The sequence below is a fragment of the Orcinus orca genome, chromosome 17 (assembly GCF_937001465.1).
Source record: "Orcinus orca chromosome 17, mOrcOrc1.1, whole genome shotgun sequence".
Classification (NCBI taxonomy): Eukaryota; Metazoa; Chordata; class Mammalia; order Artiodactyla; family Delphinidae; genus Orcinus; species Orcinus orca.
The window spans coordinates 71,386,313-71,414,075 of NC_064575.1; the positions used below are offsets into that span (position 1 = coordinate 71,386,313).

At 46.8% G+C, this 27,763-nt stretch overlaps 2 protein-coding genes across 5 annotated transcripts in view; one reads left to right on the forward strand and one right to left on the reverse strand.

Moving 5' to 3' along the window:
• Positions 1-19,165, forward strand: part of ZHX2 (zinc fingers and homeoboxes 2) — a 172,975-nt gene extending 153,810 nt beyond the window's left edge. For all 3 annotated transcript variants that reach the window (XM_049700531.1, XM_049700532.1, XM_049700530.1), the window contains 2 exons: positions 3,116-5,861; positions 17,931-19,165. In XM_049700531.1, the coding sequence (XP_049556488.1) occupies positions 3,341-5,857 (2,517 nt within the window). In that variant the 5' untranslated portion in view covers positions 3,116-3,340 and the 3' untranslated portion in view covers positions 5,858-5,861; positions 17,931-19,165. The remainder of the gene's footprint in view (positions 1-3,115; positions 5,862-17,930) is intronic.
• DERL1 (derlin 1) overlaps positions 1-27,763 on the reverse strand; it is a 113,071-nt gene that overhangs the window by 31,771 nt on the left and 53,537 nt on the right. Inside the window, exon 8 of one of the 2 annotated variants that reach the window (XM_033419875.2) lies at positions 15,291-15,408. In XM_033419875.2, coding sequence (XP_033275766.1) covers positions 15,291-15,408 — 118 coding nt within the window. Of the gene's footprint in view, positions 1-15,149; positions 15,409-27,763 lie in introns of those variants that run through there. The other variant, XM_033419874.2, reaches the window with a different exon arrangement.

Consider the following 27,763-nt stretch of genomic DNA (forward strand, 5'->3'; position numbering starts at 1 on the left):
TAAATAAAGCCCATCAAGAAGCAGAAAGAAAATCCCTGTGCTGCTCTAGAGAGGAAGTAAGCAAGAGGCCTGTGGGAGGCTTCCAGACGGGAGATGGAAGTGGTCCGATACTGGGTTTATTTTGAAGACAGAGTCAACAGGATCGCTGATGGACTAATTTAGGGGTGAGGTAAAGAGGATTTTGGCCTGAGTGTGCCATAGAGATGGAGATGAAGAGCTGTAGACATGGTGGGGGGGTGGGCAGGACCCATGTTTGAGGGGGAAAATCAAGAGTCTGATGTTCAGCTAACCATGTCAATTTGGGTGTTGTCAGCAAAAAGACACAGCTCCCCTCTGCTCTGCTGTGCCCATCTCCTGTCCTCACCAGTGCCCTGAGGGACCCTCACCCACTGCTGATGAAATTGCCCAGCATCACTTTGTTATAAAGCAGAAACTAACACACAATTGTAAAGCAATTATACTCCAATAAAGGTGTTTAAAAAAAGAAAGAAAGAAAGAAATTGCCCAGCATGAAAATGCCTCAGAGTGGCCATTTCTGGGTTCACAGGGGAGGGATGCCCCTCCCCCGAGTGCTGCACAGGTTTGTCACCTGACCCCCTAAGCAGATAAGTGGGGCCCCAAGTCCCAGAGGGTTGCTCTTGAAAATAAGTCCATTAATTCTTCCTTGAGCCCTCTCTTCAGTGGAACTCAAACCTAGGCCAGTGGGAGGGACAGGAGAGGATATGTTATCCCCTCCATCCCCTTTCCCCCAGATGTCATGTCGGCTACCCCTGTTTCCAAACACACAATGAAAGGCCATCCTCTATGGAAGCCCGTGCATTTAGATACTCAGCGTGGTCCAGCCCATCACTTCCCCTGTGGGGGTTCTGTTAACATACCCTACCTTATAATAAGCAAATTGTTCCTGTACTCCTAAATTAATATTTGTTTAATGCAATTCCAATCAACATTCTAACAGAATTTTATTTTGCAGATGATTCTGATTCATGAGAACTGATTTACATTAATAGGTGATCAGAATAACCCAGACTTATTTGGCAAAAGAAGAATGATAAAGAGAAACTCACTCTACCAGATGTTAAAACATGCTCTAATCGACAAAAAAAAATTTAAGTGAAGCATAAGTGTAAGTAAGGCTCAAGAGCTAGATAAGAGGTAGAGAACAGATAATCCAGAAACACCCTAGTATATAGAAAAATTTAATGTATGGCCAAGGTGGCTTCACAAATTAGTGAGAAATAAATAACACTATACATGTTATTGAGATAATTGATAACTTTCAAGAAAAATGGTTAGAATTGTATCTCACAGCTTACCTCAAGATCAGTTCGGTTCAAGTCCAGACAAGTTATATGTAAAAAATAAAGCCAAGCGCTTCCCTGGTGGCGCAGTGGTTGAGAGTCCGCCTGCTGATGCAGGGGACACGGGTTCGTGCCCTGGTCCAGGAAGAGCCCACATGCCGCGGAGCGGCTGGGCCCGTGAGCCATGGCCACTGAGCCTGCGCGTCCGGAGCCTGTGCTCCGCAATGGGAGAGGCCACAACAGTGAGAGGCCCGCATAACGCAAAAAAAATAAAGCCAAAACACTCTAAGAAAACATAGAATAATAGGTCTCAGCTATCAAAGCAGGGAATCACCTTCTAAATGTAAAATCACAATGAAAGAAACCACAAGAGGAAAAGACTGATAAATTTGCCATTTAAAAATAAAAAATTTCTACCTGTAAAACATGAAAAAATACCATATGCAAAACTAAAAGGTAAATGACAGACTGGAAAATCTTTGCAACAAATATAGTAAGGTACTAATGTTTTTAATATAGAGAGAACTCATAAATTAATAATAAAACCACTGGGCATCACAATATAAAAATGACATAGGGACTTTCCTGGTGATCCAGTGGGTAAGACCCTGCACTCCCAATGCAGGGGCCCCGGGTTCGATCCCTGGTCGGGGAACTAGATCCCGCATGCATGCTGCAACTAAGAAGTCCGCATGCCACAACTAAAGATCCCACGTGCCACAACTAAGACCCGGCACAGCCAAAATAAATAAATAATTAATTAATTTTAAAAAATAATAATAAAGTATTTTTTTTAATGGCATAAATCCACAATTCACAAAAGAATACAAATGGCAAGTGAATCTTTGAAAACGGTTCACCCTTATTATCAATCAAGAGAAGCACCAAAGCATATTAAAGCAGTTTTCCCGTATCTAATTGGCCAGGCTTTTTCATGGTAATATTTCATGTAAGCTAAGTGGTGAGTCGGGCACTCATTCACTGCCGGCGAAAAGGCCAAATGATGCAAAAATTTGGCCATATGAGTCAAGAGAATGTAAAATGTTGACCTCCTTTGACCCAGTGCTTTCACTTCAGAAATAAGGACTAAGGGTATTGACTACAATGTTGTCAGAAGAGCCAAAAATTAGGAATAAATGTCCAACAAAAGTCCAATGGCTAATTACATCATGTATGGTATATCCCTACAATGTAATGTCATGCAGCCATTTCTTAATCATGCTTTTGCTCAAAGTTTGTGAAAATGGGAAATGTTCAAGTGACATGAAGGAACTACGATATTTGGGGCGATGTTTTTCTTTTTTATACTTTGATGCTTTTTCTGGATTTTCTATAGTGGTTTTACCTTTATGTTAATAAACGAAACATTCATATCCATCTTCTAACTCCTATATAAATTCCACTTGCCAGCCCCAGGCAAGCATCTTGCTTCTGATGTACGATCCATAAAAGCGGCTTGCGAACCCAGCCAGCACTTCACTGCAAGGTGCCCTCCAGCACCCTACCCCCCACTTCATAAGATCTCAGTGCCCTTGTTGCTTTTCTGTATCCCTTGGTCTCTAAACATGAATGAGTGACCTGCATCCTCATTTGCTTGCTCTGGGCCCGTCCCCACTGCCCTTCCCAGAGAATGGAAGAGAAGAAAAATGTGATCTTTCACGTTTAGGAGTACCCACTCTCACACCATCTGTGCGCACCTGGGTATTTGCTTTGGGTGCCAGTTGGGATGGGTCATGGGAGCAACTTAGAAAGAAATGCTAGTTCCTTTTGCCCTGTGAGGAAACACTGACACTCTCTTTGTTCTTGTCCCACAGGTATGATGCTGCCTCTTGTGTTTAGCCATTGGAACAGTTACAATCTTCTGCACTGAAATCATTCTGGAAACTCAAGCACCAGACTTCAGCGTTCAAGTGAAGCCAAAGCCATTGGAGCGGGGCATAAAGCCAAAAACCTTTTATCTTAGTAGTTCCAAAACTTTCACTGCCCCTTCCCTACCCGCCCCCGTCCCCCAAATAAGCCATTGCACACAGACAGACAGCATGGCGAGCAAACGAAAATCCACAACCCCGTGCATGGTTCGGACATCACAAGTAGCAGAACAAGACGTGCCCGAGGAAGGAGACAGGGCCAAAGAGAAAGGAATCGGCACGCCACAGCCCGAAATGGCCAAGGACGCTAGGGCAGCAGAACCTGAAAACTCTTCCAAAGAAAATGAAGTGATAGAGGTGAAGTCTACAGGGGAAAATCAATCCAAAAAACTCCAAGGTGGTTATGAATGCAAATACTGCCCCTACTCCACGCAAAACCTGAACGAGTTCACGGAGCACGTTGACACGCAGCACCCCAACGTGATTCTCAACCCGCTCTACGTGTGTGCCGAATGTAACTTCACAACCAAAAAGTACGACTCCTTGTCTGACCACAACTCCAAGTTCCACCCCGGGGAGACCAACTTCAAGCTGAAACTCATTAAGCGCAACAATCAGACCGTCCTGGAGCAGTCCATCGATGCCACGAACCACGTCGTGTCCCTCACCACCAGCGGCCCCGGGAGCGGCGACAATGACCCCGGGATCTCGGTGAGTAAAACCCCCATCATGAAGCCAGGGAAACCGAAAGCCGACGCCAAGAAGGTGCCCAAGAAGCCAGAGGAGGCTGCCCCCGAGAACCACGTGGAAGGGACCACCCGCCTGGTGACAGACGCGGCCGAGATCCTCTCAAGACTCGGGGGCGTGGAGCTCCTCCAGGACACCTTAGGACACGTTATGCCTTCTGTCCAGCTCCCACCAAATATCAACCTTGTCCCCAAGGTCCCCGTGCCGCTGAACACTACCAAATACAACTCTGCCCTGGACACCAACGCCACCATGATCAACTCCTTCAACAAGTTCCCTTACCCAACGCAGGCTGAGCTGTCCTGGCTCACAGCTGCTTCCAAACACCCGGAAGAGCACATCAGAATCTGGTTTGCCACCCAGCGCTTAAAGCATGGCATCAGCTGGTCCCCGGAGGAGGTGGAAGAGGCCCGGAAGAAGATGTTTAATGGCACCATCCAGTCGGTGCCCCCAACGATCACTGTGCTGCCCGCCCAGTTGGCCCCCACCAAGATGTCACAGCCCATCCTCCAGACAGCGCTTCCGTGCCAGATCCTCGGCCAGACCAGCCTCGTGCTGACTCAGGTGACCAGCGGGCCGACGACCGTCTCTTGCTCCCCCATCACGCTCGCCGTGGCCGGAGTGACCAACCACGGCCAGAAGAGACCTCTGGCGACGCCCCAAGCTGCCCCCGAGCCCAAGCGCCCACACATCGCTCAAGTGCCAGAGCCTCCGCCCAAGGTGGCCAACCCTTCGCTGACCCCGGCCAGCGACCGCAAGAAGACGAAGGAGCAGATCGCACACCTCAAGGCGAGCTTCCTCCAGAGCCAGTTCCCCGACGACGCTGAGGTCTACCGGCTCATCGAGGTGACCGGCCTCGCCAGGAGCGAGATCAAGAAGTGGTTCAGCGACCACCGGTATCGGTGTCAAAGGGGCATCGTCCACATCACCAGCGAATCCCTTGCCAAAGACCAGCTGGCCATCGCGGCTTCCCGACACGGCCGCACTCACCACGCGTACCCAGACTTTGCCCCGCAGAAGTTCAAAGAGAAAAGCCAAGGTCAGGTGAAAATCCTGGAAGACAGCTTTCTGAAAAGCTCTTTCCCGACCCAAGCAGAACTGGACAGGCTAAGAGTGGAGACCAAGCTGAGCAGGAGAGAGATCGACTCCTGGTTCTTGGAGAGGCGGAAGCTTCGGGATAGCATGGAACAGGCCGTCCTGGATTCCATGGGGTCCAGCAAGAAAGGCCCAGACTCGGTGGCCCCCAATGGTGCTCTGTCTCGACTCGACCAGTTCTCCAGCGCCCAGGTGCCCGGTTCTTTGCCCAGCCCTTCACCAGCAATTACAAAAAATCAAGAACAGGTTCATCTCCTGAGGAGCACGTTTGCAAGAACCCAGTGGCCAACCCCCCAGGAGTATGACCAGCTGGCGGCAAAGACCGGCCTGGTCCGAACTGAAATCGTGCGTTGGTTCAAGGAGAACAGATGCTTGCTAAAAACTGGAACCTTAAAGTGGCTGGAGCGGTACCAGCAGCGGCACGTGGCGGATGATCATGGCTACGACGCCCCGTCGAGGAGGGCAGCGAAAGCCGTCATCGCCGAGAGCTCGAAGAACGGGAGCGAGGGCGGTCCGCAGTATCACAAGGACCCCAAAAAGCTCTGCAAAGAGGACTTGGAGAAGCTGGGCCCCAGGATGAAAGCAGGCGGCGAGCAAGCAAGAGACGGTTTGCTGGCAAAGCCCTCGGAGGCCACCTCGGACAGATCAGAGGGCAACAGTCGGGACGGCCAGGGCAGCGACGAGAATGAGGAATCGGGCATCGTGGATTGGGTGGAGGTGACGGTCGGAGAGGAGGACGCCGTCTCAGACAGGTCGGACAGCTGGAGTCAGACGGCAGCAGAAGGTGCGGCGGAACTGGCTGACTCGGACTCCGACAGCGTCCCTGCTGAGGCCAGCCAGGCCTAGACAGGTAACGCCACCTGTCCCCCCGGGAGCCAGGGCAGGAGGCTGGGTTTCTTTCTTTCTATTGGCAGAGTCGATACAGGTGTTGGGTACAGAGATATGGACACAGATCATGGGTTCTTCTTTCAAGCTCTTTTAAGACAAAGGAAGAAGAATAGGTGTTGCTAGATTTTATGTTTTTATTTGCAAGGTAGTGCTGATAGGTGACAGCATCACTGCCTGTGGCCTTTGGGGCGTCCATCCGTTCTGAAGTCTAGTAACAAGGTAACACAACACAAGGCCTGTTTTGTGTTCACTGGTGTAAGAGACAAACATGAAAGGATATGTCTTTTTCTTTTTCTTTTTGGATTTTTTAAAGAATAAGTGTCTACGTTTACTGAATAAAAATTTGGGATTGTTTCCTTTAACCTGAAAGGTTTTGAAAGTACCTGGTATTTACCTCGCCGCGGCTAAAGGAAGGTGCGCCCATGTATGTCTCATTAAGTAACCCTGCTTGTTGCTGTGCTGATGGGGTCCCCAGAGCCCCTTCAAATCTGGAAGAGACTGGTGTAAATTAGGTCTGTGGAGCCACAAAAGCCTGGGAGGGGAGGTTACCATGGTCACTAATGGCCATGTCATCCGCAAAACGGGACGTGCCACCCAAGCCCTTGGTGTTTGTGCTTCACCAGAGGTCTGTGCAAATCAGGGCCTGAAGCATGGCAGCTTTCTTGATGGTACGTTTAGAAAAGGGGGCGGGGTGGGGGGGGGATGGTAGAGAGAGGGATACAGGAGGGAAAGGTCTACCTTGGCCAAAGCCGAAGTATGCCAAGGGCAGCTTAGAACCAGGAGGGAGATGCACGATTTACAATCTGCCCGGCTTGGCTTCTCCAGAGGTCACTTAAAAGGCAATGGAAGCCCCGCGCCACCACCATGTCACCTTTAAACATAGTGAAAGGTAAAAAACCTCTAGAAAGATTGATAAGGTCCCCAAGGGAGCCCTGGAAGCTACCATACCTTTTTATTTATGAACTCGGACAACTTTGGCCAGCCATGTCCCTCATTAATTCATTTATTCAGTAATAAAACGAGGCACCTGGCAAATAAATAAAGTCCTCTAGAAACCTTATTTTAGCCGGTTCCATCAGCTATTAAAAGAGCAATTTAATGAGCAGCCAATCACAGAATGCCATCAAGTCTTTCTCCTCCAACTTTGCAGGAGGAAGTGGTAACGGGTTGCGGGTGAGGAAGGTGAGCTAGTGATAGGAGGGGTTAAAGGGCATTACGCATCGCACCAACTACCCGCCTCCACCCGGCTACAACGGTTTCAACCTCCCTCTAGCCATTTTCTTGCTTCTTATAAGAATCTACCAGGGACTACCCTGGCAGTCCAGTGGTTAAGACTTTGCCTTCCAATGCAGGGGGTGCGGGTTCGATCCCTGGTCGGCGAGCTGAGATCCCACATGCCTCACTGGCCAAAAAACCAAAACATAAAACAGAAGCAATTTGTAACAAATTCAATTTTAAAAAAGGACCCTACCAAACCAGCCCATATCCCCCTTGTTGAAATGAAGGAGCAATTTTTTTTTTTTGTCCAATCAGATTCTGCCTGAAAGCTCCTAGTTTGCCCCATCTTCCATCCCAGATTGTTCTGATGCATAAACATAAGTCTACGTGATTGCTTTTTCCACCTACCACACAGTAGACAGTTGGGTTCAATTCAATTCAACAAATACGTCCTGAGCGCCTACTGTATGTGGGCGAATGTGCTAGGCACTAGAGAGGACAGGATGAAGAAGATAGAGTCCTCCTTCACCTAGAGCTCAGTCAGACCAACAAGAAGGGAAATTGCTCTTCCTTTATTCGCCAGGGTGCTCCGTGGCATGATGGAGACATGCACGCAGGAGGGGCACCCAGGCTGGAAGTCAGGGAAGGCTTCCTGGAGGAAGGGACAGCTGACTCAGGAGCTAGCCAAGTGCACAGACAAGGAAAAGAATGTTTCAAGTGGAAGGAAGAGCCAAGCAAGGGTCCAGAGACAAGAAAAGGAATGGTGCAGCTGAGGAACCAAAAGAGGTTTGGCATAGCCAGAAAGTTGAGAAGAGGCAAACTAAAAGAAAACCTGATGGCTTTCCACAGCAGGCAAAAGTTATTCTGAACCAGTTGTGTTTGCTCAATTTGGATATAAGGATGCTAATTGTTCCTGTGTCCAGAGTGAGCTCTGGATGCATATCGCTGAGTGGGAGGTATCTAGGGATGGCAGCCCCCCAGAGGCCCCCAAGGCCACCTGTCCCCATCTTTTCTCTCCCAAACTATACCAACACCAACAGTTGACAGCGCCCATCTGAGTTGGTTGCCACTGTGCTTGACCCCCACCTGAGGCCCAAGAGAAGGAGAAGGGGGAAGAAATGCTGAAACCATAAAGAGAAGCTTTGGGGAGGGAGGGAGGGAGGGAGGGAGGAAGGGAGGGAGGGAGGGAGGGAGGGAGGGAGGGAGGAAAGAAGGAAGGAACGGAGGGAGGGAGGGAGGGAGGGAGGGAGGGAGGAAGGAAGGAAGGAAGGAAGGAAGGAAGGAAGCCAGGCCTCCTGAGTTCAGAGACTGAGCTGGGCGCTGTGGCCACAGATGGTCTCATTCAATTTTCCTAGCGGCCCTGAGAGGTAAGCTTCTCTATATTTTTATAAAACCAGAAACTGAGACTCAGAAACCAAGGAACTTATCCACATTCTCCCAGCCAGCACCTCGGTTTCACTCCGGAGCCTTCGTTCTTCCTACTGCCGTTTCTGCCTCTTTATTTCTGACAGAAACTCCCCATTTCTGATTGATAGCACCTCTCACCCCTGACCCGCTCCTGTGGCGGCAGATACCTAGGGTTTTTAGAGTTGACTTTTGAATTAACATCAAATAATTCAGAGATGCAGGAACTAGTCAAGTCCCCCCAAAAAACAGGAACACCCAGGAACCGCTCTTTTATGTTTATTTATGGCGAACGCCACAAGTGTGTGCTAGAAAACATTCCTAAACAACATGCTAAGATCTACTCAACACCTGTGACATCCGATATCCCTAATGGGCCTCCTGATACTTTTCAGGTGCCACTGAATTGAGAAAGGGGCCGCCGTCTCTGTGCCGGTGGCGGCAGCCAAAAGTTCTCCCAAGTCCCGACAGAGGCACCCCTTCAAGGAAGCTTCCAACCTCGAGGGGAAAAAAACCTCTCCAAATACTTCACAGCTTTTATGAACCAAACACATGGTTCTCTTGAAATTCATAAATATTCAGTGATGTCTTTATTTAAACACATATTTATTTAGGAACCTGCAGTTGAGTGCAGTTGCCACACATATAATAATCCTGGGAATGATGCATGGTTTTGATTTCATGAAAGGTGTTATGTGATGCACATATGAGAGAGAGAGAGTGAGAAAAAACTTGGGTAAGCAGCCGGGCGCTGATTCTAGGATGGGATTTCCTCTGTGGGAGCGAAGCGTACCCACCCCGACCAATTCCTCTGGCTGAAGCTTGGCAAGGCTCAGGACAGTATTTGAATGTCCAGGCTCACCCTGGCCCTGAGATTAGACACAAAGATAAGGAATCCTTCCCAAGCCTTGAACTGGGGCATCTTGATTCAGTCTCTGGGTCCAAACAATTATCGAGCCATCCACTGAGAGATCTGTCCTGGTAAGAGGCCAAAAAATAAACTCCTCCTTTCCTAAAAATGAGTCAGAACACTTGAGCCAGAGAATGTCAGACATATGCCTTGATGGTTGGCCAAACGAAATTGCCCGGCTCTGCTACCACGAAGCATTTCCATTTATTTGTATATGCCATGTGTTCAGCATTCTTCCCAGCACATCTATTAAGTCATTTACACTTCATGACAACCTTCTGAGAGAGGTACGGCTCGTTCCCCATTTTACAGAGGGCCAAACGGAGGCTCAGAGATGCTTGCCCTGGGTTCCTCAGCTAGCGGCTGGTGGAGCCTGGAGGCCCCCTCTCATCTGTCAGGTCACTGCCTGACCCAACCACCGTGGCCCACCACCTTGCCAACAGTGGCACCACCATCACCGCCCAGGCTGGACCAATAGGACATGGTCATTTCTTAATTCTATGTGGAGTGGGAACTAATACACAACTATTCACTACTTTGCTGCCTCCTGATTTCTGACAGTTTCCATCTCCTGAGAATTAGGGATGGCTCTGGGGAAGAGGGAAATCTGTGAAATGTCAGAAAAAAAATATTTTCCATAGTTCAGCTTGCTTAAAATATTCAAGGCTGCCAACATTGGATCCTGGCTACAATTTAAGATCTAGGATAGGTATACCCCCATCATCTGTTCAGATTAGCCGTCCAAATACAGATATGTGAATGGATGGATGGATAAATGAAAATGTCGTAATTAACTATTTCCCTGTCTCTCCCCAATCAGACCCTTAAAGGCAGGCATCATAGGCCATTAATCTCTGAATCCCCCAGTGCCTGATTCAGAACAGATGCTTAACAGCAGTTTATCGAACCAACCTGAGAATTAACAAAGATAGTTGGCTTCCAGTTATCCAGGATCTGGTACCTCAGTCCTTTGCTTCTCCTCATTTTTTTTTTTTCTATCACTCACTAGTCCCATCAGATGACAGCATCAGGGGAGAGGAACTGGGGACAAACTGCTTTCCCTGTGCGTGGGCAGCTTGAGGGAAAGGTCTGTTGGAGAATCGATCACTAGCTATTTACTGGGTGATACTTCTCAGGGACTGTACCTTAGCCTCGCTGCCCTGGTACCTCATGGAGGGTTAACTGCTATGACTTCCTTTTACCTAATTCTGGAGTTTCTCACACTAGGAATTTCCATTGTGCTTTAGGCAGCTTGTAGTGACTTAGGAACGTAATGAAATCGAAGCCCCTCATTTTTCAGAGGAAGGATGCTAGCCCCAAGGAGTAGGAGCAACCAGTCCAGAGATGCTCATAGTAAGTGCCTTGGCTCATTCATACATCAGTATTTGTGGAAAGCCTGCAGTGTGCCAGGCTCTGGAAGGCAGCAGTGCCCAGCATGTCCCTGCCCTCATGGAGCCCATAGTCTTTGACCAAATAATCTTCCATCAAACAAAAAGGAAATGTTGGGCTTCCCTGGTGGCGCAGTTGTTGAGAATCTGCCTGCCAATGCAGGGGACACGGGTTCGAGCCCCGGTCCAGGAAGATCCCACACGCCGCGGAGCAACTAGGCCCGTGAGCCACAACTACTGAGCCTGCACATCTGGAGCCTGTGCTCTGCAACAAGAGAGGCCGCGATAGTGACAGGCCCGCGCACCGCGATGAAGAGTGGCCCCCACTTGCCACAACTAGAGAAAGCCCTCGCACAGAAACGAAGACCCAACACAGCAAAAATAAATTAATAAACTCCTAAATTTCCTAATTAAATAAATTAATTAATAAAAGCTTCTTTAAAAAAAAGAAATTTTGCCAGGTGACAAGATTTTTTGAAAGAAAGGCACATGGAACTGTGAGAATATAGATTAGGGCAATTTGACCTAATTTAGGGGGTTGGGCAAGGTTTCTCTAAACAAGCAGTGGATGAATTGAAATGCAAAAGGTTAAGTAGGAGTTGGCTGGGCAGAGAAACAGTCCAGGCAGAAGAAACCACATACCCAAAGACCCTGAGACAGGAGGGAACTTGGTGCCTCAGGGAACCTAAAAGGTGACTATCGTGGCTGTGACTTGTCTGAGTTCACACTTCAAGGAAGTGCCGGATGTGCAGAGTTGACATGATCTAGGACAGTGTGAAGTTCTCCTCATCCACTGAGAAATTACCTATTCTTTCCCCGTGTCACCATGTTTTCCTTTCTCAGTTCTAATTCAAATTACACCATGCCCCCTCCCAATAAAAGAAAGTTGGACTCAGAAATATGACTGAGATAAGACTGAATAAATTACAATCACAGTGCTTGCTTTTCTATCTCATGGACTGCGGTGTTATTCTCTCTCGAGTCCACAGGGCCTAAGGGAAATCCCTACAGGGAAAAGTAAAGAGAAATAGGAACAGAAAGCTAGCACATGGGAAAAGAATTCTAATTGTTTCATGCTTCCCCAAAGGTAAAGTAATAGGGAAACAGATTTTGCTGAAGAATTAGGTAGTACTTTTTAACATTCCAAGGTGTCGCCAAGGTAGAAAGGGACAGCTGTGGGAGCCAGTGGGTTCCCTGTCCTGGACAGTGTTCAGGGAGAGGCAGGACATCCACTTGGTGGAAACGTTCGAACAGTGGCCATAAGAAAAGGGGCCCAGTGACTTTGCAGTTTCCCCCAAAGCTAAGAACTAGTGCTCTGGGATTAAGTGACCCATCGGGCAGTTGGTTCTCTACCATGCGGAATGTCCCTGACCAAGTGGTAGGATTCCAGGTAGAAGCCCAGGGGCTTAGCAAGAGGCCACATAGTCAAAATCACTGTAATACTCTTTAAAACAAACAAACAAAACAAAAAAAAAAAAACACCTGAAATGTGAACTTTGTCATCAGTCTTGTGTAACCAGCCGCCTCTAACAGCACTGTGCTCTCTTCTTGTTTTTCATTCACTAATGAACATTTGAGTTTCTTCAGTGAGCCAGACTCAGTGCAGGGCGGGGGTCAGCAGTGAACTCTGTGGACATACGTTTAAAAAGGTGAACTGAGGGTGTCTGGGAGCAGGGTCTTCTGTAGAAGCGACCTGCAGCTGGGACCTGCTGCCCAAGGGGAAGGCAATGGGGCCAGGCTGTGTGCCCTTGGTGTCCTGCATCTTCCCAGCCTCACTTTGAGGGTGCCGCCAGCTCCCACAGCCCAAGTCCTGCCCACCGCTACATAGCCTGGGAGAGGTCAGAGGAGAATTGAAGTCCAGCAGTTCCAAGGGTGCTACTGGGGCCCAGAGCCATCCACAGACATCTGGAATCACTGAAAAAGCCAAAAAGAAGTGGCTTTGTCTCCCCCTCTCCAGGTCACCCTTTGGCTTTGCAATATGTTTTTTGTGGGGTTTTTTGTTTTGTTTTTTTAATGGCCTTGTTCGGCATTTATTTTTCATTATTAATGCATATGGCTGGAGGATTATACATGTTCATCCCCATAAGACAGGGAAAAACACATTGTCATAAAAGAAACTGAAGATGATTCAAAGAAATGGAAAGATATCCCATGCTCCTAGATTGGAAGAATATTGTTAAAATGGCCATACTACCCAAAGCAATCTACAGATTTAATGCAATCCCTATCAAAATACTCATGACATTTTTCACAGAACTAGAACAAATAATCCTAAAATTTACATGGAACCACAAAAGACCCAGAATTGCCAAAGCAATCCTGAGGGGAAAAAAACAAAGCTGGAGGCATAACCCTCCCAGATAAGACCATCTACAAAGCTATAGTAATCAAAACATGATGGTATTGGCACAGAAACAGACATATAGATCAATGGCACAGAAGAGCACAGAAATAAACCCACACACCTATGGTCAATTAATCTTCAACAAAGGACGCAAGAATATGCAATGGAGAAAAAAGAGTCTCTTCAGCAAGTGGTGCTGGGAAAGCTGGACAGCCTCATGTAAATCAATGAAGTTAGAACACACGTTCTCACCATACACAAAAATAAACTCAAAATGGTTTAAAGATCTAAATGTAAGACATGACACCATAAAACTCCTAAAAGAGAATATAGGCAAAACATTCTTGGACAAAAATCGTAGCAATATTTTCTTAGATCAGTCTCCCAAGGCAATAGAAATAAAAGCAAAAATAAATAAATGGGACTTAATCAAACTTAAAAGCTCTTGAACAGCAAAGGAAACCATCAACAAAAGACAACCTGAGTGGGAAAAAATATTTGCAAATAATGCAACCAACAAGGAGTTAATATCCAAAACATACAAACAGCTCATACAACTCAGTATCAAGAAAACAAACAACCCAATCAAAAAATGGGCAGAAGACCTAAATAGACATTTCTCCAGAGAAGACATGCAGATGGCCAACAGGCACATGAAAAGATGCTCAACATCGCTAATTATTAGAAAAATGCAAATCAGAAGCACAATGAGGTATCACCTCACACCTGTCAGAATGGCCATCGTCAAAAAGTCTACAAATAATAAATGCTGGAGGGGGTGTGGAGAAAAAAGAACCCTCCTACACTGTTGGTGGCAATATAAATTTGTATGTAAATACTATGGAAAACAGTACAGACATTCCTTAAAAATCTAAAAATAGAGCTACCATACGCTCCAGCAATCCCACTCTGGAAAAGATGAATACTCTTAATTCTAAAAGATACATGCACCCCAATGTTCATAGCAGCGCTATTTACAATAGCCAAGACATGGTAACAACCCAAGTGCCCATCAACAGACTATTGGCTTAAGAAAATGTAACATATATGTATATATATATATATATATATATATATATATGCAATAGAATGCTACTCAGCCATAAAAAAGAATGAAATATTGCCATTTGCAGCAACACGGATGGGCCTAGAGAATATTATACTTAATGAATCAGAGAAAGACAAATATTACATGATATCACTTATATGTGGAATCTTAAAAATGATACAAATGAATCTATATACAAAACAGAAACAGACTCACAGACAGAGAAAACTAACTTATGGTTACCAAAGGGGAAAGAGAGGGCAGAGGGATAAATTAGGAGTACGGGATTAACAGATACACACTACTAAATAGGAAATAGAAAAGCAGGAAGGATTTACTATATAGCACAGGGAACTATACTGAATATCTTGTAATAACCTATAATGGAAAATAATCTGAAAAAATATTTATATATATATATATATAACTGAATCACTTTGCTGTACACCTGAAACACAATACTGTAAATCAACTATACTTCAATTTTTAAAAAACTGTCAGATGGAGAACCACCTTAATATTGAGGTTTATCTAAAAAGCAAATTTTTACATATTTTTATTACTTTCAAATAAACTGACAGCATAGTTGCTAAGATATTTTATAATTCATCAATAATCGGATTAAAAATTATTTGTTACAGAAAAATCACCGTGATAAAATCAACTTCTTTTTCTTCTAATAATTTATATTTGATATGCGTTATAAGAGTGTAATATTAATAGGCAAGATAATTCAAGCAGCCTGACTGATCTCATTAACTAGTCATCTTCAAATTCAGAAAACAAAAGAAATCAATAAATAAAAATAAAAAGCAAATTTTTGCCAATCACTTAGAGAGACAGGGTTCAGTCTTCTGTATATGAGAGAGAGGAGAGAGAGGAAATGTGTAAATTCTCACACACACAAGTGAGCTGACTTACCCCTAAGGCTGTAATTTTGCACCTGGCTTTCCTCAAGGAAAAAAGGAAGCAATATTTCTGGAGCACATGTATGCTTTGCACACCTTGCCTGTTGCCCTCCCAGCAGCCGGCTGGTGATGCACTGTGGAGGTGAGGCTCAGGGAGGTTAGGTAACTGACCTCGGCACACAGCTCCGAAGTGGCTGACCCTGGATCCAGCTTTCTCTGACTCCATGGCTGTTTCCTCCCTGCTCCACGGCAGAGACCACAGTCCTGTGCTGAGCTGACGTTCCTCAGCCTGGTTGGGAGAAGGAAAAATCACTCTTTACCCACCTTTGGCCTTGTTTTCCTGCAGTCTTGAGAACTGTTCGCATGGACATCCACCCACAGGCAGCCTCCTTTCCGAAGACGGTGAAAGACCCAGTTTGCTGCGGGAAATTCCGTTCGGAGAGCACAGCGGGAGGCCGGCTGTGGTCCATGTGCACATCCTGGGTGCGTGTGGCTCTGCATGGGATCAGCAGTAAGGCACGTAGTCCTCTTCAGCTGCCCGGGACCGCCAGCCTGTCTTTGAAGCAGACCTGCGCTCTCCTGTGCCACGTGACTCCCTGCAGCGAGCAGCTGTGAACGTAGGGCAAGGAGGGTCAGGTGTGGCGAGAAGCAGTGAAAGTTGGATTGACCGCAGTAGAATCCAGGTTCCACCACTTACTACTTGCCTGACACCATTTAATCTCGCTAAACCCCCATCTCTTCACTGCAGGTGGGCCTTCCTCCCGGGTTACCAGATTACCAAATGAGATGAGCCATATCAGCACTTTGCATTGGGCCTGGCACATAATAAGCATGAGATATATTTAAGCTACTCTCACTGTTGTCACAACCATGATCATTATTGCTTTTGACTCTGCCGCTGAGCAGTCATGTGACCCGGGGCAATCGCTTTTCCTCCCCCGAGCTTCCTTTTTTCTTTCCTCGTGAAATGAGTGATGTTGGCAGCATCACCTATAAGGATCCCTGTAGCTCTTACAATCCGGTGACATTTGCTGGATCACTTTTGGGTGGTACCAGATCCCAAGGACACCCTGGAATCTGGTTTCATCCACAGACGTTTCTTTTGCAAGCTGTTTCCTTAACTCCAATATTCAGTCTTACTGTCGGGAGCGTTTAGGGAATGTGGGTACATTTGACATCAGACGTTAAGAATGACGAACAATATAGATAATCTGCTGCTGCCTTCGGCTGAGAAGTCTGGTATTCTTGCTCTTGGTCCCCTGCACAAGAAAAACACCAAAACTTCTCAGGGCCTTCTCGGCTACTTAGACAGAGAAGTGACCGAGCAGTAACGCAGCCTTACCAGGAGGGAGGCAAAGAAAAAGCCAGTGTCTTCAGGAATCTACAGATCTGATCACCTTCCAGCCTGTCATGGAATCCTGACTACGTCCTTTACAGCCCGGAGCCCTCCCCTTGGATTCGTGCTCAGGATCCTTGGATCCCAGGAACCCACAGAGGAAGTGGAGGTCGGCCTTAGTCTCCTGAGGCTGCCGTCAAGTACCACAAACGGGGTGGCTTAACCGACAGGAATTTATTCTCCCACGGTCTGGAGACTGGAAGTCTGGTGCTGGCAGGGTTGCTTCCTTCTGAGGGCTGCGTGGGAACGTGTGTTCCTTGCTTCTCTGCTAGCTTCTGGCGGGTTGCTGGCAATCCTTGCCTTATAGATGCAACACCCCAATTTCTGCCTCCGTCTCCCCATGATGTTCTCCCTGTGTCTGTCTCCGTGTCCAAATTTCCCCTTTTTATAAGGACACCAGCCCTATGGGATTAGGTCCCACCCTAATGACCTCATTTTAACATTGATCGCCTCTGTGAAGGAATTCCCAAATACGGTTACGTTCTGAGGTACTAAGGGTTAGGACTTCAACATATCTTTGGGGGTTTCAAGGGCACAATTTAACCCATAAGAAGGTCCTTGGACTATTTTCATTACTTCAAAGTACATAAGAATTAAACACGTCTCCATACTGACTCAATAAACACTGTTTAAGGGCACAGGCTCTGGAAATTGCCTGGGTTGGAATTTTGGCTCTGCCATTTTCTAGCTGTGTGATCTTGGGCAAGGTTTTTAGCTTCTCTGTGCTCAGTTTCCTCACCTGTAAAATGGGAATAACAATTTTATCTACACCTGAGGGTTGATAGAAACATTAAATTAAAAAATACACTTAAAATTTCTCATCTTATTATGATTATTTTATATCCTATTTGGAAAGGGTTCCATCTAACAAATGCAACAAAAGCACGTGTAATATTTACCACCCGCCTGGCACTATTTTATATGCTGGTGCATATATCAACTTCTTATCACAACTACTTTGTGGATGCTGCTATCATCCCTGTTTTACAGAAGCAAAAACTAAGCCCTAGAGAGATTTTGACGTGTGTATGGCCCCATGGCCAGTACAGAGAGAACTCCCGACCCAAATCCAGGTGTGTCTGATTCTGGGGCCTTTTAGGAACCACTGGGACTGGCTGCCTCTCCAGGAATAAGAAAAGGGTCTTGTAATGATGAAATGAATCACCTCCTTCACTTGCCCAGAAAGTCATCCTGTTTTCAAAGGCCTTATTCTGAAGGCACTTCCCATAATGTTAGACTGTGGTCAGGAAACAGACTTGTTTCTTTAAAACAGGGTGTTTGTCTCTCCTCCAGGCCCCAGGATGGCTTTGGAAGTGTCTCCACAGGAGAGCCAAGGAGAGGCCACCCCCGATGCCTTGCACCCAGGGAATGATGGTCACCTCCCTGACATCTCTGGTTTTGTGTTGTCCTTCTAGGGAAGTCCACCAGAACTGCTGTGCTGATGAAGGGGACACTCTGTCTTCAAAGAAAGAAGAGAACTTCTGTCACTGGCTGTGGGCCACCCTGGCCAGAGACTCCAAGTGCAACGCCTTCACTCGTACACCCCTCCCTGAGGCCTGGTGGGAATTGTTCATAGTGCCAAAGTCCTACCACTGCGTTTTCCATGGGTCCTTGTAAATAGTTGGTTCCCGTGCCCAGGTCCCCGCCTCTTGCTATACTGGAACCAATTTGTACAATGTGGGAAAATTTTGTTACCTTTTTAACCAAGGGCAACTTCCTTTTCCAGCACTACCATTGTAAGGTATTTTTCCAGGAGGGAGGGCTGATCACACGTGCTTTTCTCTTTTTTCCTTTCTTTTTTTTTTTATTTTATTAATTTGGGGGAGGGGGGATGTTAGCATTAGTGCCATTATATCTACTGGATTTTAGGTAGGGAGAGTTCATTTTTAAAGGTAGTTTGAAATTTGGGAGATTTCTTCAGGGGAAAGGGCTGGGATTCCGGCATCTGTCTTAACTTGGAGAGGGTTTTACAGATGACAGATCTTCCAAATCAAATCCATTTCTATTTCTTCCCCAGCCTCCTCTGGGGGTCCCTGTTTAGCCACACACAAGGCCTTCTGAACTGCCACCAGGCCGGTCTGGTTTTTTTGATGGCCTGAGCTCAGACCTTGGGCCGAGCCAGCACCCGGAGAACTGGGTGGCGGACAGCTACCCTCTGAGCCCCTTTTTAGTGACCAGCAGAAAGGGCTCTCCCGGATGCACTAGCATCATCATTACTTTTGTGAAATTGAAAGAAAAAGAGATCTTCGTGTCTAGATGGTACAAAGATGAACAGCTTTGGTTTTCGTCTCCGTTCCTAGCTGCCTCTTCTCAGTGTGGTATTGGACAAGAGTTCAGCTTGAAGCTTCACCACGAATTGCTTTTTTTGTTTGTTTGTGTGTTTGTTTTGGGCCAATTTTAGTTTCCTGAGTGCACTTTTTTTTCCCCTCAGTTAGTCCTAACTTCTAAAGAAGAAACACCAGGAGACGTATCTGGTGTAAACGTTGCAGTATGAGCTGTGTTTGCAGTCCCCTCCCCTGCCCACACCGCCCCTCGCTTGAGTACACTGCACAAATAAAAGGTTAGGGAGTTTGGGAAAAGAAACAATTTTTCTAGCTTGTTGCTCATTTGTTGTAACTCAATAAAGCGAAGACTACACATTTTTATAACCTTTTCCTCTGCTCCTGGCTCTTCATTGCTGTCTGGCTCCCAGGGCACAGCCTGAGGGTTCCAACTCACCCATCTGTTTCAAATCCGTTATGCCCACACTTCCCATCTTCCGTCCTGGTGAGGCCTGACAGCGCCGGTGGGACTGTAAAAACAGGGGGTAAGTGTCGACGTGGGAACCTTCATCACATCTCTGTGACATAGAAAAGAAGTGAGTGATAGGCCCACGCTTCTCTGGGGTCTTCACACATAGACTCATAAAATGCTGCAGAGAAGAGCACAGGCGTGGGAATGAGACCTGCCTGCAGGCCACCGCTTGCTCTCGGGGGACCTCAGGCAAGTCACTTCTGTCCCGAGTTGCTGGTGACTGGGACACTGCCACTTCTCCGAGAAGGCTGGCTTCTGTGTCTCTGACCCGGTGAGGTTTAAAAAGCCCCTCGTTGTTCAAGGCGACCCTCGTTTAGACCAGTGCCTTTCGAGCTTGAGCAGGTAGCGGAATCACCTGGAAGGCTGGTTAGAGTTTCTAACTGAGTAGGTCTGGGTGGACCAGAGAACGTCCACTGCTCCCAGGTGAGGCTGGTACTGCCAGCTCGGGGTCCCAACATTGGGAATCTCTGGTCTAGATGTTTCATTTTCACAGGGACTTACAGACTTTTGGGCAGTTTATCCACCCCTCAGCCTCCAAACTCTCCCCATCCACCTCCCCCACTGCAAAAAAAACCAAAAATCCAACCTGCGCTTTTCTTATTACAAAAACAAAAGTGCCGAGTGGCTGTAGCTGGCTCATCTCCCGCTTCCTGCCTACGCTGCCTTTCCTGTCTGCGCTCCGAGCCGTGGACCATCCGCAGACCTCATCTCCTCATGCTGTCCTGTCCTTCCAGACCATCAATGAACGTCAGCCCATCCCAGCCCCCTCCAGCTTCTCCCTGGCAGGCAGCTGCCTCCCCCTGCTGCTAGTTACCACCCTTGCCGTTCCGCTTGCCACTCTCAAGCAATATAAGTAAATTCTTCCAGCAAGGCAGCAGGAGATGCTATTAAATGCCTGAAGAAACCAAAGGGAAAACCTTGCCAGAACTTTTGTCTTTTTATTTTTATTTTCTGCACCAAAGAGAAAGCTTTGCTAATTGGTTGCAATGAAAATACACAGGGAAAACAGCTGTGCTCTTTTAAGCACCCAGCAAAATATGACAAGCTACATCTCCCCTCCCTGGGAATGATCAAAGGGTGGCAGAAACTAGGAGAGGGGTTCTTAAGGGGAATACACGGACAGGTGAGGTGGAAGAGAGCTGTGGAGTGGCGTGAACACCTGCTGGTTTTGTCTGCCCCGTACCTCTTTGCACTACATCTCTTCCTTTAGGGTTCACTTGTCTCCCCTTCTGTTCATCTGATTCTGAGGGGCTGCCCATCACGGTGACCCGCTCCCCTCCCACAGGACAAGCCTGGCGCTCCAGCCCCCTGTTCACCGAGCTGGGTGCAGTGTGATGCAGGCGCACTCAGATGCTGGGAGAGAGCTCCCTTTTTCCATTGAGATGACAAGTGTGATCTTAGCCTGGAGCCACCGGCATCCAAACCTCCTGCCCGAGAGAGGAAGCCAGTCTGCAGGTAGCAAGAATGAGGCCGAAAACTCAAGAAAAGAGGCAGAGGAGCAACGGAAGAAGAAAGAGATGATGGTGGCAGTGATGATGGTGGTGGTGATGACAGTGGTGACATCATTTGAGTCCCTGGACCCTGCCATTCCTGAGGCCAGCTCCCTATCTTTCCAGTTTCATAAAAACCAACATATTTCTCTTTTTGACTTAGGCTAAAAACCTTTTGAATTGGGTTTCTGTTGCTAGAAACTCAGCATTGGATGGTTTGATGAGATTATGAGATAAAAAACAAAGGAAAGACAGTAAGTGTAAACAGCCCCATATAGCTGGTGGCTACTATACTGGATGTCCATCTCTAAGTCCTTGCTACTCAAGTGTGTTCCCTGGATCAGAAGTGGCAGCATCACCAGGGTGCTTGTTAGAAATGCAGAATCTCCAGCCCCTACCCCAGACCTGTTGAATCATAATCTGCAATTTCACACCATCCCCAGGTGACTCAACTGTTCATTCAAGTTTAAGAAACTCTGCTCTGAAGGCTTTGAAGGGCTCCTCGCCAGCCTCTTCCAGCACACTGAGGGCTGGGGGCGAGACGTGATACACCACAGAGCGTGTTTTCAGAGTGTAGACTCCAAGGCCTTGGGGAGCAGGAAGGCAGAGGCAGCAACAGGACGGAGATCACGTGGTACCCCAGGTGCGGGTGCCCTTGTCCTTCCAGACCACCTGGTGCACAGCTACTTCTAGCCAACAGCATGCGGAAATGACAGCTCTCACTGGCCTGCCACAATACAAGCTGGAGAGAACCGGGAGAGACGTCAGTTCCCTCCTACTGATTCCTGAAAGCTCCCATCTGGAGCGCCTAACAGCTGGATGTACTTACAAACCACAGTAGAGGCACCATAGTTACCCCTGGGCGCTTGATCAATAAGAATGAATAAAAAAGACATCCAAGTACATCCCATGACATGTTGCAAGTCGGGTATCCTGTAGAGTGTAGGAGGCGCATTGCCCTGGACTTTGAGGAAGGGAGATGACAAAGGTCTCCATCAGTAACTCGCATACCCTCTCCCAGAACCAGCCCCCAAAGCATTACAGACTGCCTCAGTCTGGATCCTTGAGAAAAAGAGACAGAACACTTAAACTGGGAAATTTAAGGGAAGTGCATTAAATGGATGTCCACACGGTGTGGGCAGGGCTTGGGGAAGCCAACAAGGGAGGATGTAGAGATCTTGGCCTGAAGGGGTAAGGGATGGGGCAGTTACTGGAACCTGTAAAGGATACATGCCTTCAATAAACCATGGTGACCCGGCAGGGGGAGAATCTGGGGAACAAATACCCTGACATCATTCTCCTCCTATCCTCTGCCCTCCTGCCACTTCCTCCCAATGGCCAAACCCAACCAGAAGTCAAAGGGTAAGGGGATCTGTTGGTCCAGTCCATCAGAGTCTGCCTCTCAGCACACAGAGCAGGTGGGGGAAGGGTGGGGGGGAGGGAACAGATGGTCCAGCGCACACATCAATCTATGGGCTGGACCAAAGATGACAAATACACACCAAGGATGCTATATGCCCCACTCATGGCAAACATTAATAATCAACTGAAGCGCCTTTGGCTCTGGGCTTGGACAGCCTTCACAAAACTGAACACAGAGCCTCACCTTGAATCTATTAACCTTGGAACATGAGATGACACATTGGGTGGGTGCCCCTGGTTGCCTAGCTAGTATCCATTCCCTCATTCTTCCTCACTAACAGAACCAAGATATTGCCCAGGCACTGACATACCCCAGTCCCAGGTCAGAAACTCAATTTCCCTTGCAGCCAGGAGCGGCTAATGAGATGCACACAGAAGGCTCTTGCATAGCTGGTGCCTGTCTTCTTCCTCCCTTGTTCTTACCTTGTGTGCACTGCTGATCTTGAGACTACATCCTTAATAGCTTCTTTGAGCCCCTGAACCAGTGCCACAGCTGAAAGTTTTCAAACGTCTTGATATGTGAGAAAAATACCTATTCGTTTAATCCACCACTCATTGCATTTGTCTGATACTTGCATTCAAATGTGCTCGTAAGTGACACAAAACTTTTGTGCCATCCTTAGACTGGATAGATATGAATCCTCTCACTCATGCATGAGTTCATTTATACCTGTGCCAATTGCCAGGTGAGAGATAAGTTATGTATAGCCTCCCTCCTCAAGGAAACTTGATATATATATATATATATATATATATATATATATATTTGGTTTTTTGGGTTTTTTTGCGGTACGCGGGACTCTCACTGTTGTGGCCTCTCCCGTTGCAGAGCACAGGCTCCAGACACACAGGCTCAGCAGCCATGGCCCACGGGCCCAGCCGCTCCACGGCATGTGGGATCTTCCCGGACCGGGGCACGAACCCGTGTCCGCTGCATCGGCAGGCGGACTCCCAACCACTGCACCACCAGGGAAGCCCCTTGATCTATATTTTGAAGGATGAGTAGGAGTTGGCCAAATGGATAAATCAGAGGAAGGCACAAGATGCAGAAGTGAGAGTGTATATATACAATGTCAGGGTGTTACATAGTAGAAATCCAACGAGGAGGCTATAACGTGTAACAAAAGGAGAAACCATCAGTTTTCAACAACCAACTTTGAAAAGCAACCAAGTCACACTGATTCAAACCCAGTCATAAAAAAACAGAAGTGATTATCCACTTGGAAAGACCCTGAATAACTGCCAAAGAATTATGCTATTTGCTTGTATGATGGGAAATCAAAAAGTGTTTGGGATTTACCAAGATGAGTAAAATGTTGTATAAAACTGATGTAAAGTGAAACAAAATACATTCGAAGTCTTTTACCTTGGACTTGCTTCCCATGGCTGAGTTTGGGTCACAAACCTTGGGATCAGGTCCGTCTCTCCAAAGGATCTCCCAACTCCTTACCCAGTCTCTTCCTCTGCCCACTCTGGTCTGCTTGCTGATTGGTGAGCACTCCCTGGGTCCACACAGTTTCTCCTCTCAGAATGTGCCCCTTCCCCATTTCTTCCAGTCCCAGTTGAAGGTTCACCAGACCAAATAAAGGTACATCTTGAGAGAGGCTGGATTTAAGGAAGACACACATATCCCAACTGGCTCTCTGGAAGCCCTGCTGCACTGAACTCCTGCATCAATGGGATGTAGTTCTAGATCTAACCACGTATGGGTTAGTTGTTCAGTCTCCTCTTTGTGTTATGCTCCTCCTGGCCAGGAAATGTACTGAACATCTGTGCAGTGTTCCTCCCCCATCTCTTTCAGCAACACTCACACCCCTTCCCACTGGGAGAGTCCTCTACAGACCTGCTCTTTCCCTGTGTCAACTCTAAGATGTTGGTGTGGCACCAGCACAGGACAGGATCCTTCTGTCCATGGGTAGTCATGTGATTCAGGCCTAACCAATCGTAGCACTATCTCTGACCTCAGTGAGTGCCCAAGGGGTACACACATGACCCAAGCTGGGCCAATCAGAGTCTTTCCTGAGGTTTAAAGAAATTGAAGCAGGGGGAGGGGAGAGAGAGAGAAAGAGATAGAAAAAAAGACAGAAGCAAGTAGAGAGAGAGAGAGAAATGACATCATTTTAGTATTTAGATCCAGTCAACCTTAAAGTTAGATACATCTCATCTTCCCCCACTTATGTGTCAACAGATCCTCCTTTTGCTTAAAAATTAGTTTGAGTTGCATTACTTCATTCAGAAATGAGGGACTTCCCTGGTGGCACAGTGGTTAAGAATCCATCTGCCAATGCAGGGGACAAGGGTTCAATCCCTGGTCCAGGAAGATCCCACATGTCGTGGAGCAACTAAGCCCATGCACCACAACTACTGAGACCATGTGCCACAACTACTGAAGCCAGCGCGCCTAGAGCCCATACTCCACAACAAGAGAAGCCGCCACAATGAGAAGCCCGTGCACCGCAACGAAGAGTAGCCCCCATTCGCCGCAACTAGAGAAAGCCCACACGCAGCAACGAAGACCCAATGCAGCCAAATATAAAATAATTTTTTTTTAAAAAATGAATGAGTTATGACTAAAACCCATACTCTTACCCTACTGCCCAGCACATGTCTGCTGAACTGATAACAAGTAAAAATGCAAGGGCAAGAAGAGATTGAAAAGGAAGAGTAGGCTGCTGCTGAAAGGCTGCACCCAAGCAGGAATTTCAGGCTAGATGGACTGCTCCAGCTTTCATGTGTACTGCTCCCCAACCTGAGGTTGCAGACGGGCCTGAGGGTGTGCTTGTCCCCTCGGTTCCTGCGCAGCGATTTCCTACTGAAGCCTGGTCTGCAGCTCCTCCTGCTCTGATGGGGCCTCACCTTTCATGATGAGAATATCTTCCAGGAGAACATGGTGTCCTTTGGCACAGGGCTAACTAAGCACTTGGCCCGGTAAGGATCCTGCAGGAGCCACAGGAGCCATTGAAGCTGCAGGCCGACTGGTGTCTCACACCACCCTGGTGAGCCAGCAGCCTCTGGAGCAAGACCAGCTCACTCACAGTTCCCTGACTCTGCACTTACCGTCATGGAACTTTGACAGAAGAACTGCTGCTCCCCCCTCCAGAGCCCTCCAAAGCCCATCTGTCTCAAGGGAATTTACTCTTCATATCTTCAGGTGGAGTCAACCTCTCTGCAATTAATGCCATGTGGCTGACAGGGTCTTGGTGCTCTGGCCAGGTGTCAGGCCTGTGCCTCTGATATGGGAGAGCCAAGTTCAGGACATTGGCCCACCAGAGATCTCCCAGCTCCATGTAATATCAAATGGTGAAAGCTCTCCCAGAGATCTTCATCTCAACACTAAGACCCAGCTCCACGCAATGACCAGCAAGCTACAGTGCTGGATACCCTATGCCAAACAACTAGCAAGACAGGAACACAAACCCACCCATTAACAGAGAGGCTGCCTAAAATCATAATAAGGTCACAGACACCCCAAAACACACCACCGGATGTGGTCCTGCCCACCAGAAAGACAAGATCCAGCCTCATCCACCAGAACACAGGTACCAGTCCCACCCACCAGGAAGCATACACAACCCACTGAATCAACCTTAGCCACTGGTGTCAGACACCAAAAACAATGGGAACTATGAACATGCAGCCTGCAAAGAGGAGACCCCAAACACAGTAGGTTAAGCAAAATGAGAAGACAGAGAAATACACAGCAGATGAAGGAGAAAGGTAAAAAAACCCACCAGATGAAAACAAATGAAGAGGAAATAGGCAGTCTACCTGAAAAAGAATGCAGAGTAATGATAGTAAAGATGATCCAAAATCTTGGGAATAGAATGGAGAAAATAAAAGAAATGTTTAACAAGGACCTAGAAGAACTAAAGAGCAAACAAACAATGATGAACAACACAATAAAGGAAATTAAAAATTCTCTAGAAGGAATCAATACCAGAATAACTGAGGCAGAAGAACAGATAAGTGACCTGAAAGATAAAATAGTAGAAATAACTACCACAGAGTAGAATAAAGAAAAAAGAATGAAAAGAATTGAGGACAGTCTCAGAGACCTCTGGGACAACATTAAACGCACCAACATTCGAATTATAGGGGTCCCAGAAGAAGAAGAGATAAAGAAAGGGACTGAGAAAATATTTGAAGAGATTATAGTTGAAAACTTCCCTAATTTGGGAAAGGAAATAGTCAGTCAAGTCCAGGAAGTGCAGAGAGTCCCATACAGGATAAATCCAAGGAGAAACACACCAAGACACATATTAATCAAACTATCAAAAATTAAATACAAAGAAAAGATAATAAAAGCAGCAAGGGAAAAACAACAAATAACATACAAGGGAATCCCCATAAGGTTAACAGCTGATCTTTCAGCAGAAACTCTGCAAGCCAGAAGGGAGTGGCACAACATATTTAAAGTGATGAAAGGGGAAAACCTACAACCAAGATTACTCTACCCAGCAAGGATCTCATTCAGATTCGACAGAGAAATTAAAACCTTTACAGAAAAGCAAAAGCTAAGAGAATTCGGCACCACCAAACCAGCTTTATAACAAATGCTAAAGGAACTTCTCTAGGCGGGAAACACAAGAGAAGGAAAAGACCTACAAAAACAAACCCAAAACAATTTAAAAAATGGTAATAGGAATATACATATCGATAACTACCTTAAATGTAAATGGATTAAATGCTCCAAGCAAAAGACATAGACTGGCTGAATGGATACAAAAACAAGACCCGTATATATGCTGTCTACAAGAGGCCCACTTCAGACCTAGGGACACATACAGATTGAAAGTGAGGGGATGGAAAAAGATATTCCATGCAAGTGGAAAACAAAAGAAAGCTGGACTAGCAATTCTCATATCAGACAATATAGACTTTAAAATAGGGCCTCCCTGGTGGTGCAGCAGTTGAGAGTCCGCCTGCCGATGCAGGGGACACGGGTTCATGCCCCGGTCCAGGAACATCCCACATGCCGCAGAGCGGCTGGGCCCGTGAGCCATGGCTGCTGAGCCTGCACGTCCGAAGTCTATGCTCCGCAACGGGAGAGGCCACAACAGTGAGAGGCCTGCATACCGCAAAAAAAAAATAAAATAAAATAAATAAAGACTATTACAAGAGACAAAGAAGGACACTACATAATGATCAAGGGATCAATCCAAGAAGAAGATATAACAATTGTACATATTTATGCACCCAACATACATAAGGCAAATGATAACAGCCATAAAAGGGGAAATCGAAAGTAACAAAGTCATAGTAGGGGACTTTAACACCCCGCTTTCACCAATGGAAAGACCATCCAAAATGAAAATAAATAAGGAAACACAAGCTTTAAATGACACATTAAACAAGGTGGACTTAATTGATATTTATAGGACATTCCATCCAAAAACAACAGAATACACTTTCTTCTCAAGTGCTCATGGAACATTCTGCAGGATAGATCATATCTTGGTCACAAATCAAGCCTTGGTAAATTTAAGTAAATTGAAATCGTATCAAGTATCTTTTCTGACCACAACACTATGCTGTAAAAAATA